Source organism: Numida meleagris, chromosome 3 (genome assembly GCF_002078875.1).
Source record: "Numida meleagris isolate 19003 breed g44 Domestic line chromosome 3, NumMel1.0, whole genome shotgun sequence".
Lineage (NCBI taxonomy): Eukaryota > Metazoa > Chordata > Aves > Galliformes > Numididae > Numida > Numida meleagris.
Window position 1 is genome coordinate 19,221,824 of NC_034411.1, and position 13,633 is coordinate 19,235,456.

Consider the following 13,633-nt stretch of genomic DNA (forward strand, 5'->3'; position numbering starts at 1 on the left):
TGCAAAATCACAAAGTCACTACTTTGCGTGCATTCAGGTTTAGTATTATGAAAGAGACGGTCATACAAAGATTGATACAATACAATGATGAGATGCAGTCGTTGGACAGAAGTATTTACAGAGAAAAGTGGAAAGGATTATGGACAAATATTTAGTGTCTCGGGCAGGCAGAAGTTATATAGTCCTATAATCAACAAATAAGACTTCTTGAGACAGTAAACTGTCTATGACAGACCCTGCAACTGTAAGAAGATAAAATTAAAATATATTACAAGTCGAAGGCATAGCTGCTGAGAACAGAAAATAATACCAGAAAATAAGAACTGCAGATAGCAAATGAGAAAATCAAGTGGGCACAACAGCTTAATGGCCAAGAAACTTAAAGATGACATTTAATAATGTGGTACTCATCCAATACAAGATAAAAATTGTTGAAGTTAACAGAACAGAAATAAGAAATAGATTTCTGGAAATAAAAATGCCAGGCAGCTCTAAGAGGAAGAGAGAATTTTTCTGTTCCAGAAGCTACTCAAAAGGTCCTTAAACAACAGTTAATGCAATCAGGCATTGTGAAACGAGCAAGATGAGGTAACTTGTATCAAGACTATGTAAAGAGCTGTCTGAAGAACTATCTAATTCAGTGCGATTGGCCTTCAACAGACTCCAAACACTGGAGAGCACATCAAGGACTAGAATTAAGGAACATATTTGCTAATATATACTGTCTAGACAGAGTAACGCGTGCTATCTCACATACACAATCAGGCTTACATTGATACCAGACAAAAGATGCAAAATGCAGGAATGAGAATCAACTCATAGGAATTAAAGGAGTATAAACAACATGGAAACAGACCCCATTGATCCAGGATCTTAGTGAGCAGGGCCAATAGTCCTGCTGATAAAACAACTGTTTAAATATAATATACTTGTGTAGCTGTAAGACATTTAAGCTGGTGTTACATAATGATTTCATTAAGAATTAGGAACAGCAGGACATCAACATGGCCACACAGTAAAGGAATCAAAGCCTAGCTTTTTTATGAGACTCAACATATAATGGTAGACAGGAAACCACTATTGAAAGACAGGCTTCTAACAAGGTCCCATAAGGCTCATTTTACAGTCCTCTGTTATGTAATATTTTTATCAGTGACCTGGAAGGAAACTAAGCCACTATTAACCAATTGCAGATGAAATAATTATAGAGATGTGACAAATAACAAAGATGTCGCATCAGAAATACAAGTGACTTGGATTGCTTGGTATGTACAGACACCAAGATTTAGATGTCAGCAGGATCAATATAAAAATATAACCCTAGGAAGAGAGGATCGAGATCATCCTTACAGAGTAGGGGATTCCATCCTGAGATTCAGTATCTCTGAAAAACAGCTGGGGAGGGGAACGCACTGGTTGGTAATTAGTCAAATATGAATTTTACCTCTCCAAGCAGAGCTCCTAGCAAAGTTACTGCTGAAATTAGCTGTATGAGCTGTGGAATAATGAATAAGAGCAGAGAGACTGTAATATCCATGTGTTTGATAACAGCACAGTCTGTTGAACTGCTCTGAAATATCATTTTCCACAATCTCACCAGTGTGTAAATGAAGCAGAGGGGTTTCAGATGGGAGTTGTGAAAACTGCTACAAAATGACTAGGAAGTGCCTCAAGGAGCACAGCACATTAATCTTAAAAACTGGCTCAAAGTCTATGGATCTGAAACTCACACAAAGCTGGATAAAGCAGCCCACACTGAGTTCCTGGCAGCCCCATTTCACAGTCCCTGAAATGGGATCATCACCCATCCGCCAAACTTCTTTCTCCTGCAGGTGCCCACATGATGGGACACACGATGCCCATGACGCCCACATGATGGACACAAATTTGACAGCAGCCTTCCAAACAGCAAGTGATGGTTTAAACTGGGTGAAAGGTTAGAACTTGATTCTCAACAACTTAAATCACCAAGACGCTGGTTTCAAATGTATATAATTAGTTGCTGGAACAATCTACCAAATGAATTCAGGGAAAATGCACGTAGGGAGATCAGAAGATCATAATGGTGGCTTCCAGTCAGTGTCCATTCTACAATGACTCAAGGCCTTCTAGAGCAACATGAGCTTGAGCCTTCTAAAAGTCCAGTACAGTATTGGTCATCGGCTATGACTGATAGCCCAAGCAGCATATCTCCTACCTGCTGAAATGAATATCTACTTCTGTTGAGAGGTAACATCAAGGCTCGCTCAGAAACCTGCTTGCAGATCTGGCTGTCATTACATTAAGGCACTTCACACCCTGTGATGCTGTGATATTGCCTTAGATTAAATAAGAATCAAGGCCTTCAGTTTCATATCCCACATCAAATTACTTGGGATGGAATTTTGTTAAACATGACATAGGAAGTGCCACAATAGAAATAATTTTCTCAGATAAAATATTCATTTTCTCTCTTGCCTCTTTTTTACTTTTTTAGACCTGTAGAGGCTGTTGAGTCTTCCAGGCTTTGAAAAATACATAGTAGTTAACACAAAAATGATACAAAACAGAATCCAGCAAAGCAGATTTATTTCTAATTTCTAATCATCAAAGCAGATTTACCTGACTTGGGCTTTATCTGAGTAAAAGGCTGGGATCCCGAAAGAAACCAGCAGGAGTGAAATTCCTAGCTCCTTTAGGTGCTTCTTAAAACCCCAGCCACAATGACGGTTCTGCTTGCCTAAACAATCACTGCACAGATTCCAATTTCAACAACACAAGGAAAAAATCTGGAGTGGTTTTACCGACTCAAAATTAAATTGTTCCAACCTTTCATCCACACACAAAAAAACGTACCTCAGAAGTTAACTCATTATTTCAGAAGGCACTTTGTGACATATCTACTCACAGGGGCTTTACAGAAAACCACATGCACTTTCACACTATCAGCAGAGCTCTTGTTCCTGCAGTACCTGGCTTTCCAGCCTGTAAACTCAGCATTTATCATGCAGTAAATTGACTTTCAGAAGTTGTTTTCGTGGCTCTGGCTCTATTCTGAACCGACTTTCATGATTTTATTGATAACATAAAAACACCTCGCTGGCTTAGGCCTGACCTTTCTTCACAGTCCACTGCTCGGGGATTTGCCACATTCTTATTCACAGCCTTGAGATTCTGGGTGCCAAGGTCTGATTTTATCCTTGATTGTAAGAAGCCTCTGGATGTGGAGTGATGAACTTTAAGACAAAAACTCACTGTGGGGAAGACGATAGAGATATATTACGGCTTGTTTATTTGCCAAGACCTTTGCATTCGCATGGTCATTTATTTTAGATAGGGGGAGGTGTGGAATACCTAAGAAGAACATGACATGAATTCTTGTCTCCTTTTCTGCAATTCTTGCCATGTTGCTGCCATATGCTGCTTCCAGACAACATCTGCCATCAAATGCTTCTATCAATAAGCTACTATGGTGTTTGCTTTTACAGTGATTTTTTTTTTTCAAAGCTTTATGCAGAAGATCATCTCTGGTAGCAACTCAGTAAAAGGGAAAGTACTGCATTAGAGTAACACGTCCTAACATATCTTGAAGATGTGGCTGTTCTCTGAAACAAAGGAACAGTACTTAATGCTTGATCCAAAGACTTTTGCAGTCAATGGAAAGACTTCCAGTGTTTTCAGCAGGCTTTGGACCACAGCCCTTAATCTGGGGAACATACTCTCAAAAGGCAGAAGAATGGAAAGGTTTGGCTGTATCACATGTATAGCTGGCCTTGTGGCAAGCGTGCATTAAGCAGATTTCTTTCCAAACTCTACCTCAACAAATACACTTCCAGCCAGAGAAAATTAAGTCTCCCAGTAAAGTGGGTAAATAATAAGACTCCAACTTGGAAGGAGGCAAGTTCCTTCAGACACATGATAGTGTTGTAACTCAGCCTCTGGCCACCTTCATAAAGATCTCCTTTTCTAGATCCTTTTGGGGTTCTTTTCTTCCCTGATTAGTAAGGGGGACATGAAGTTTCCAAATACATGGCTCCTAGCATCGAGGAGAAAGGTAAACCAGCATAAAGAATCCAGATTAAGGGAGGGAGCAACAGCTCCGACCCCCAAACAATCTGCTCAAGTCCATCCTGAATGGGACTAAGATGCTTACTTAGCTCCCTTCCTTTCCAAATTGTATACCCTGGCAGAGAGCCTCTCAGTTCCTATCACTCCATCAGATCAGAGCACCAATTTATTTTCAAGAAAGCTGGAACTTGTTCCTCGCTTGCAAACCTAAAGCTGTATGTACTGTCTGCTGCAATTGCCTGCCATTATACACTAGGTAAGCATACCTCAATGTTGAAATGTGGCTACTTCACTTCCAAAGTGTGCATCAGAGAAAAAAATTGATATAGAGCAGTGATTGGCACAAGACACGTATAGCCCTTGCTCTGCTAGGGAAGCCCAGAGCCAGCTGTAACAGCCAAGAAAACTGGGCTGGATCTCTCATAGATTGGGCGAGAATGAGAACATCAAGGATTTGCATAGATCCAACACATCTCCAGGCAGACTGAAATGTCCTATCCTGTTGGAGAACACAGTATACTGCTTATCCCTCCCGAAGGGCAAATATCCCGTATGGAAGCATTGCCCATAGGCACACAGATAAATAAACAAACTGCTAGTATCATACATGTCAGTGGATCTGACCCCAGTCTCCATAAATTTTACTTACAGGGTACTCATGGAGTGATACTACCCAGTCAACTGGACTGACTCCTGCAACAGACCCTAGAAGTGTGACTGCTAGACGTTCAATGCAAAGGGAAAAGCTGCTTCTTTGCTGCTGTGTTCCCAGGGCAGCAGTGACACCTCCCAGCTTTGCCAACCTGTCCCAGCCCTGGAAGCAAGTAATGGTGGAAGAAGGAGAGGCAGCCAACCAGAGGCTCTGGTGAGCATTGGACTCTGATCACATCATGCCTGCCAGCCTCTTCTGACATTATTTTAACCTACAACTGCATCCAAAGAGGACAGATTTGCTGCATTGTGTTTATATGTGACCTGGGACACAAAAAGTTCTGCATGGGTTGTCCTTCCCTAGAACTCTTCTGGACAGTCCACGAAAGTGCCTCATTACTGCTCACCCTGAAAAGTCAATTCATACATTCTATCAGATAAGGCTCACCCATATGAGCAAGAGCTACTCCTTGGTCAGCCTGAGGTACTAGAGATCATCTGTATTCACAAAGGCAGGCTCAGTTTTATTAATTATTACTGCCTTCTTCAAGTACAGGATTGCTAGGTATTCTCTGACACTTCCAAAGAGTCAGGGCTGCTAGTTCCTCACTCTCCTGAGTACAATGTCCACCCATGGGGCTGCTGGTTTTTCATTTATTTTTTTTCCCCCCAAAGAATGAAAACCAACACGTTCTGGTTGTTATCGTTCAATCATCACTATGATGAAGATAAGTTACCATCAGCTGAGCTCGCTGCTGAATCGCAGATGCTATACATAAACAAAAACAAGAGAAGGAACTTCAGCAGGCTTAGCTCGCCTTTTAAAATTCAAGGCAGGGGTTTAAAAGAGATGAAGCCAGGGAAAACACTGGATACTAACGCCAGCCAAACAGGGAAAAATAACGAAGTTGTAAGACTGAAAAACTGAAATGGAAAGAATGACAGATTTACTGCTGCATTTGATGCACATAACCACTGATAGACTCTCCCCAGGAAGTGTTGAAATTACCATCACTGAAATGAATCCAGAAGCTAAAAATTAAATTATCCTTCCCAGAACATTCCAATTTGGGCTTTGGCAACACCAGATGTTTCAAAACTCTTAAATATGTGCACGCGCGTGTGTGCACGCATGCATACACGCACACACACATACTTAAGCACAGTATCCTCTTTCACGCAAGACCTCCCTCCAGGTTTTCACAAAGTCAGACTGAATGGACGGTCATTTTGCAAAGCCCTTTCTTTAAAGTCTCCGCTCAAACGCACAACTGTCAGATTAAGCAACCACTACGGAGCCTTGCAGCAGCTCCAAGTTATGAATGAATGGCTATTTGTGAATGCGCCTGTCAAGACAGATGCGGTATTTGTCAGTGCAGTGTGGGTTAGATATGGTGGGAAGGAGCCAAACAAACAAAGCAAAAGGTCAGCATCACAACATTTACCTTTCTGCCCCTCAGTTTTCCTAAAGGATGCTACAGCTTTTACTGTAATGTAATACAATACTCTATTTACATGCAACCTATGATGCTTATTTGAAAAGAAAAAAACATTCACACACACACACAAAAAAAAGAAAAATGGGGGCAGAGGTAGAAGAACAGGAACTTTTTGGTGCAAGGAAGCTATGATGCAGAGGAACAAACAGAAGATTCACAGAAAAAAAGCACATCATTAGAAACTTAGTAACAGTTGATTCTAGACCACTCTATGGAATTTGAAACATCACACATTGTTTTTCTTGCATTTAAAATTACTATTATGAGGATCACAGGTTAATTCAAGTTGCAAGGGACATCTAGCCCAATCTCCAGCTCAAAACAGGGTCAGCTATAGGGTCAACTTATCATTTGTAATAACCTTTACTGTTATTTATAATAACCTGAAGTCAGGCTGTCAAACGGTTTATGGGCGTTCGGCCCGGTTCTGTGACGAAGGGGACGGGGGATCCACGGGTCCACGCCTCGGGAAAAGGGAAAAGGGTAAGGAGATGGCCCTGAGAGCAAAGAACAGCGGCAACAATCTGAGGAGAAACAAACTAATTTACTAAATAAGATATCAGAATGCAAAACAACACACTATAATACAATATAATTACAATTTAAGCTGATAAATCCAATACAGAGAGAGAGAATGTCCCAAAATCAAGGTAGGCCTTCCTCTACTACCGACAATAAGACGGCTGGAGAGCGAGGTGCTGCCAAGACGAGAGACGGCAGAAAAAGGGACGAGGTCTCGTGATCTGCAAGTTTTTATACTGCGAGCTTTTATCTTTTCCCTCCGGCTGGAAATGGTAACAGAGGAGCAAAGTACCGTGGGGACTGTAGTAGTCCTTCTCTTCTGAGAACCAGGTATATCCACTACATGATGTTATGATGTGGAATACCAATAACTGAAAATCACAAAACCATGACACAGGCTATTATTCATAAGCTGTTTCCGTTGTAGTAGTATGTCAGAATCTCAGCCACTTAGCAGTACTTCATCATGCTAGGTCTTGTCTAAAAACTAAATGAGGCTTCTGCCCTAAGATTCAGTGGAAATAGCTCAGCTGTATTGGGAAGATCCTAAATGCATCAGTGAGCATTGCACATGGAAAAAAAAACACAGCAAACCTCTCTTATCTTCGAAATGAAGACCCAAATGAGGGAGTGAGTTCTAAAGGTCCTCCCCATGTTCTCTGCTACAAATCTGCTGCAGGAATCGCTGCAAAGTCTCACATCCCCTCCAAACCAAAGGTGGGTGCTGGAGAACATACACTGCAGGTTAAGAGATATTTCAGGGGGGCCTGTCTTGTTGGTAGAGAACAAGCAACAACTGGTCACACTGGAAGGAGGTAAAACGGAACCTTTCATGCCAAGTTTCTTCAACTCCTCATCCTGTTGTCCCAGACAAATCTTCAAGTTTCAGCAAGGACAATGAGGACATGCATAGGGGAGGTGCTTTAAGAACCAAATTGCTCTGGATGGACACTGCAGGCAGCCCACCAACAGCAATGCTGAAGCTAAGCACCAAGAGCATGGACTGAAAACAAACAGCCTGTTGTGGAAGGCAGGATGGGAAAGTCCTCTCAACAAAGAACCCAAACAATAATGTTAATCTAAACAAATAACATCAAAAATCCCCAGCACAGTGCTACATTAAGCAATACCTGGGGAACATATCATTCTCAGGCTAAAAACTGCCTGATCAAAAACGTGTAGCATGTGGCTTCACAACAGGCACAACCTTGCACCACGTTTCCTTCTGGCCAGGCTCTGATGCCCAAATGACAGATTTAAAAGAAGCAAGAGGGATTTGAGCTGTCTGGCTTTCCTCACCCCTGCAAACATCCCAAAAACCAGGCCTCAATTCAGGAAGCTAATTGGGCACGCACATAACCTTAGTGTTAATGAGTCCATTCACGCATGTGTTTCAGCACCTTGCTGAAGAAGCTCACTAAGGTCAACAGCCCGGAGCCCGCATTCATCTTCTTGCTCAGCAATTACACAAGCAGGAACCTCAAAATCTCAGAAATACTCTGAAAGTAGCAACTTCAAAATAATACAATCACGTTAAAGACCACCACTGATCAGAAGCAGTGCATCAAGGTCAAGTTAGGCCAAAAGCAGCAGCTGATGAAGATTACGATGGTCTCTTGTCTCTGCACAACCACCTGCTCCTTCCCAGCCCTGCAAACCAGGCAGCGGGATCAGCTCCAGACTCAGGAAGGCCCAGCAGATCTCCAGCCATGGACCTCCTCCATTACTTATGGGAGGGCTTCACCAGCAGAAGGCTAGGACATGATTTCAGGTGGGTCTCTGGAACGGCAAAACTCTCACACCCCTTAAGGGCTGGGTGCAGCAGGGGCAGTGATGCTCAGCTAACCTTTCACTCAACAAATAGCAGAGTGGAAGTGACTCTTTAAAACAGACCCAAGGAGGGCTGTGACACTAGCTTCAGAAGACAGCCCTATGCTTCTGTCTTGCAGTGGAACTCAAGTTGAGACATGGGTCTTTGCTTTTCTGTAGGCTTCTCTGGAAGAACCATGGTGAGAGTGGATTCACCACACCAGAGTACGACCTCCCAGCAGTAATGGATGGTTCAGGAGGTAGCAGATCATATGCACTGCACCCCACAGCTGCTCAACATGAGCAGGAGTTAAAGAAGAGAGCTTCTCTGATTTCACCCGGTCAGAGCCCCAGAGCACATTATTTTATTATCCCTCATGGCATGTAGATGACTACTGTCCAGAAAATAACCCAGCCTCTTTTTAAAGCCATCTGCAATTTCCTGTTTTTTACGTCCCCACATAGGAGGCCTGTAATAAGTGCCGTTCATAAGTGAGGAGCTGTTCCTCCCATGTCCCTCCTGGGGAACGCCTTCCCATTGCTTCGGGTCCTCTCTGCAGTGAACGGGAGGCAGTACCCCAGAGCAGTGCTGCAGAGCCCTACTATAAGGTCAGCACAGCTAAAGGGTTTTAATCTAACGTGTCCCCCAAAGGGCTGCTTTCATATCATTAACAACGTCGGAAATTCCAAAACATTAAGTCTGCTGTTGTGCTTAATGCACACTCATGTGAGCTGCACGGCTGGAGCCGGTCACATTGTGGTGCTGATGCTGGCGGTGCCGGGAGGCTGGAACACAGCAGCCCCGGTACCCTGAAGACAAGGAGCCCACATAGGTGTAACTGCTGGTAAATCGAGTCCTTGTTGACAAAGTAGAAGCATGGCATTGTGCACAGGCAGTTCATAATGTTGGCTTTCATTAAGGAAATGCTCAGCAGAATGACAGCCTGTGTAAAGCGATATTTGTGGCACAGAGCTCCCAAAAATTACAGAATCATCCTAAGTTGATGATCCTTATGGGTCTCTGCCACATCCAATTCCCAAGTCCATCACCAAGCTCAAGCAGGAACGTGGGGAGGCACCCAAAAGCACCTCAAAATCCACATGACACCAGGCCCAGGCAGATTGGGATTTCTTAGGCTATGGAGCCACCTCCCAGCATACAGAAGACTCAAAATCTGCCCTGGAAAGCCTTCAGCTATCAGTACTGACCAACTCATTGTCTGCAATAAGAACTGCCGTGAATAAAGATAACAAAATCAGGCCCATCCCTTGCACACACATGCTGCCTATTTTGCTCAAGTCCCCCAGCTGTGCATTAGCATTACAATTTGCTGTGCTGGCATTAAATTTCTGTTTATTATCAGCGCAGTGATGATGATTGCTCAGCCTCAGATCAATAATAACTAGGTTGAGTCAATAGCCTAGCTCATCCACGAGCAACTGATAAATAACAAACCTCTAACATGACTCGATTTCTGGCTGCCAACTGCACTTGGGAGGGAGTTAAGCTCCCAGCAGCTAGCCCACGCTGCCACAAGCACAACACACACAGGCATGCTTCACAAACAAAAGCCTTCGGGTTTTTCAAAACCTCTTTGTAGTATTTTTTCCGCCGCTGCTTTTCACGTCTGCTGGTTTTGGGTCTGGCAGTCCCCAGCTCGCTGAATTTCCACGTCTATTTCCACACTGGATGTGTCTTTAACCTCAAGTGGACTGTCAAGCCAGATGCCAGATGCCCCCTTGCTTCCTCAGTGCAAACTATCGGTAAACCTTAGCATAACTTTACTTTGAGCCTTAAACTAACAGCATGTGAAAAGATTAATATGAATAAATTCAAAACTAATCAGATCCCTTCTTTAAATGTTGACACAGTATTATTTATATCCCATAAATACCTTCTTGACTAAAATTCATCCCAGGAGATTGGCACCTCGCCAGTTCTATTCATATTTACTGTATTTATACAGTACAGTTGGCCAAGGATAATATTTAAGACAAAATATGCCTTAGGGCATATACAATATCTCTTATAGTTTTCCTTTTAAATCTCCTCATTGCTAAAAATATTTAGTCTGAACTTTATAAAATGCCCCACAAAGACCTATCAGCGATCTGCAGTGATATATGGCCGACTACGAGTATAATTAGAGCATATTTGTAATACTTGGGTCGCAGGCGGTTGCTGAGTGCTCACGGCTCGCGGCAGGCACTGAACCGCTGATCTTTCCCATGCCTTCCTCCCGGCAGCATGCGGCCCTCCTCTCCCTCCTGCCTCTCCCAAGCGTGGAGAAAACACAGAGTTAAAGAAATCTGCTCCGAGACACCTTGGAGCTGCGCTTTCAAGTTCTTCCTTTAAAGTACAGTGGGGCGATTTCGTCCCTGCTGTCTTTTTTGGAAAGGTTCACTCCATTTGGTATAACTCGAGAGCAGTGGAAAAGCAGTTAACCTACTTACTGGGATGTTCGCGGCAGCGCGCACAGCAGTACGGGATCTGCTGCCGCGGGGCCCTCTGATCCCAAACTTGTGATGCACTCTGTTGGTAGGTACCTGCAATCTCCTCTGCCTGTCCAAAGCCTGAATCGATCCTTCTGTGCAAACCTGGCCTCCGACAAGGCTTTATAATTAGATGCTCTTTTGCCACAACACCCAAGAGGCACAGTGCTAGTATCCTGTGCTTTCTGGACTGTTGGTCTTTGGGAGTCTCCTCACACTGGGGGACATATGAAACATGGTCAGGACTGAGGCATTTCACCTCCAGAGATCGTCCCTCGGTTGGCTCTCGGCCATTCTAGCCCTGCCCATAGGGGCCCATCGCTCCACATGACATGACCCAGGAGGTCCCAAAACAGAAGCGCTGGCTTTCAACAAAACCCAGCAATACCCCACTGACCTGAACACTGACCTGGCTGCTATTGCTGCAAATTATGCTGAACCTCTTTGCTCATAGCCTCTTGGCTCCAAATGTATTTTTTCTTTAAAAAAAAAAAAAAAAAGTATTTCTTCCCTCAGGGTAACAAGGGTGGAGTGTATTTATCATGGCTATTAGGGACGGTGCCATAACTACAATACTAAAACGGCTCTGACTGCCAGGGTGTCCCGTACCTGATGCTGTCATTTAACAACAAAGGGAGGCAGCTGCGCCCAGCGCGGGGCTCAGATGCTTTGGCTGCCATCCTGGGACGATCACATGCAAGACAGAGCAAGCCTCAAAGCTACAACTCACTCAACTAAAAATAAATAAGAGAAAATGCAATTAGAAACTCTAGGATAAAGTTACCAAGATGGCTGCATTATCTGTGTGAGCCGAAGGGATGTGCTTTGCCGACCCAGCCGGTGAGGAGACGGGGCATCCAGTGGTGGGAGGGGAGACAGAGGGAAGGGAGCGAGGCGAAGTAGTGGGGATGCGGCTCTGGGTACGCGAGTGGAGGAGTTACTTTCTGCTTCTGGTATTTCACTTTCCTCAGCACGACGATGATTGAGATTCTTTTAAGGGAGTGCAGTGTTTTTCCTCTTTTTTTTTTTTTTTTTTCCCTCCCTATGCACTTAAACCTCAGAACCCAAACAAAAAAGCACATCGCAGCGATTACTAATTGCGCTCGGTGGATCCAGTCAGCACAGCACATTCGTACCCTTCCACCGCACAAAACGTGGCACGGATCGCCAGAAAGTGGTTAACAGCAGCGAGAAGACAGACGGGCTGAGACAGGTTCCAAGCAGCCAGGCTACCCAGAAGGGAAAACTTTTCCTCTACCTGAAATGAAAGCGCCCATGCACTGAGCGGGCGGGTGGGGAGGGACGGAGGGGGAAGACTGAGCCCTCTGATCACCAACCCGTGGGACAGAGCGCTGGAGGGGCGAAGGGAACCCAGGAGGGAATACCATGCGTTCTGTTGTGTTTTTTTTTTCCTTTTCTTTTTTTTAAGACCTCCTTTTCTTTTCAGTTCTGGAGAGATGGAAACTTGCCCGACCCAGACACTCCAAGGGAAACAACGGCAGCGGAAAGATGTTGGCTCCTCTCGGAGGCTGCACCCGGGGCAGCGGGGCGGCTGCGCGGGCACCCCCTGGGGACCCCACAAGGTGACCTCAGCGGGGATCCAAAACACCGTGAGGCTGGGGGCAACGGAGCCCCTCCGCCCCCTCCCTCATTCACATATTCATTCCCCCAACCTAAAGGAAGCCCTATAAGCAACCAGATGGGATGCTGAGAGCAAAAGGAGCAAAGAGGGAGGGGTTGTGATGTACAGGGCTGGTGGGCACCGCCAAGCGAAATCACGTCCGCAGAGCACTTACTTTCGGGGTAAAAAGGCTGCATGTCTATTTTGTAAACTTCTTTGGCGTAGTACTCCTCGTCGCTCCGCTCCCTCTCACAAGTGGCGGCTCTGTGGTTGGCTTTCTCCTGCAGCAGGTCCCTGGTGCTGTTGTAGATGGAGATGACCTCCGGGGGCACCTCCTCGGGCTCAGGGTACTCGTCCGGGGGGCTGGTGAGCTTCAGCTTGCTCAGGATCTGCCCCCGGATCGCCTCGATCCTCTTGCGCATGAACTGATCCATGTCGAGGGTGCTGCAGGTAGACAGGCTGAGAGCCACGGCGGCCAGATCCAGGGTGAGGAACACGCTCAGGAGATAGCAGTGCATCTTAAGTGCTTAAATACAGCGCCCCCCGAAAAAAGAGTGACTTTAACCACGAACGACAACGACTGAGGGGGGACGGGGGGGGGGGTCAATATTAAAAAATAACAGGGGATGTGTGCAAACAAAGGGAGGATCTGCAGACAAAACGCAGTGAATAACCGGACTGCAAAGACGGCTTGCAATCCACAAACGCACGGGAATCACCAGTGGAAAAAAATACCAATAGTGATACAAAAAAAGCAGCCTAGTGAGAGGTGGGGGTGGAGAGAGAGGCAGAAAAAAAAAAAAAGAAAAGAAAAGAAAAGAAAAGGAAAAAGAAAAAAGAAAAAAGAAAAAAAAGAAAAAAGAAAAAAGAAAAAAAAAGACGGGGGAGGAAAAAAAATAGATAAACTCGCGAATCAAGTAAATAGAAAAGAGCCTGTTCGCAGCGAGCTGGCGGCGCAGGGTGGAAAACCCAAAAGAAAAAAAAAAAAAGG

At 44.6% G+C, this 13,633-nt stretch overlaps 1 protein-coding gene across 1 annotated transcript in view; it reads right to left on the bottom strand.

Moving 5' to 3' along the window:
* Positions 1 to 13,625, bottom strand: part of TGFB2 (transforming growth factor beta 2) — a 64,098-nt gene extending 50,473 nt beyond the window's left edge. Inside the window, exon 1 of the mRNA XM_021390670.1 lies at positions 12,818 to 13,625. Within this exon, the coding sequence (XP_021246345.1) occupies positions 12,818 to 13,160 (343 nt within the window). The 5' untranslated portion in view covers positions 13,161 to 13,625. The remainder of the gene's footprint in view (positions 1 to 12,817) is intronic.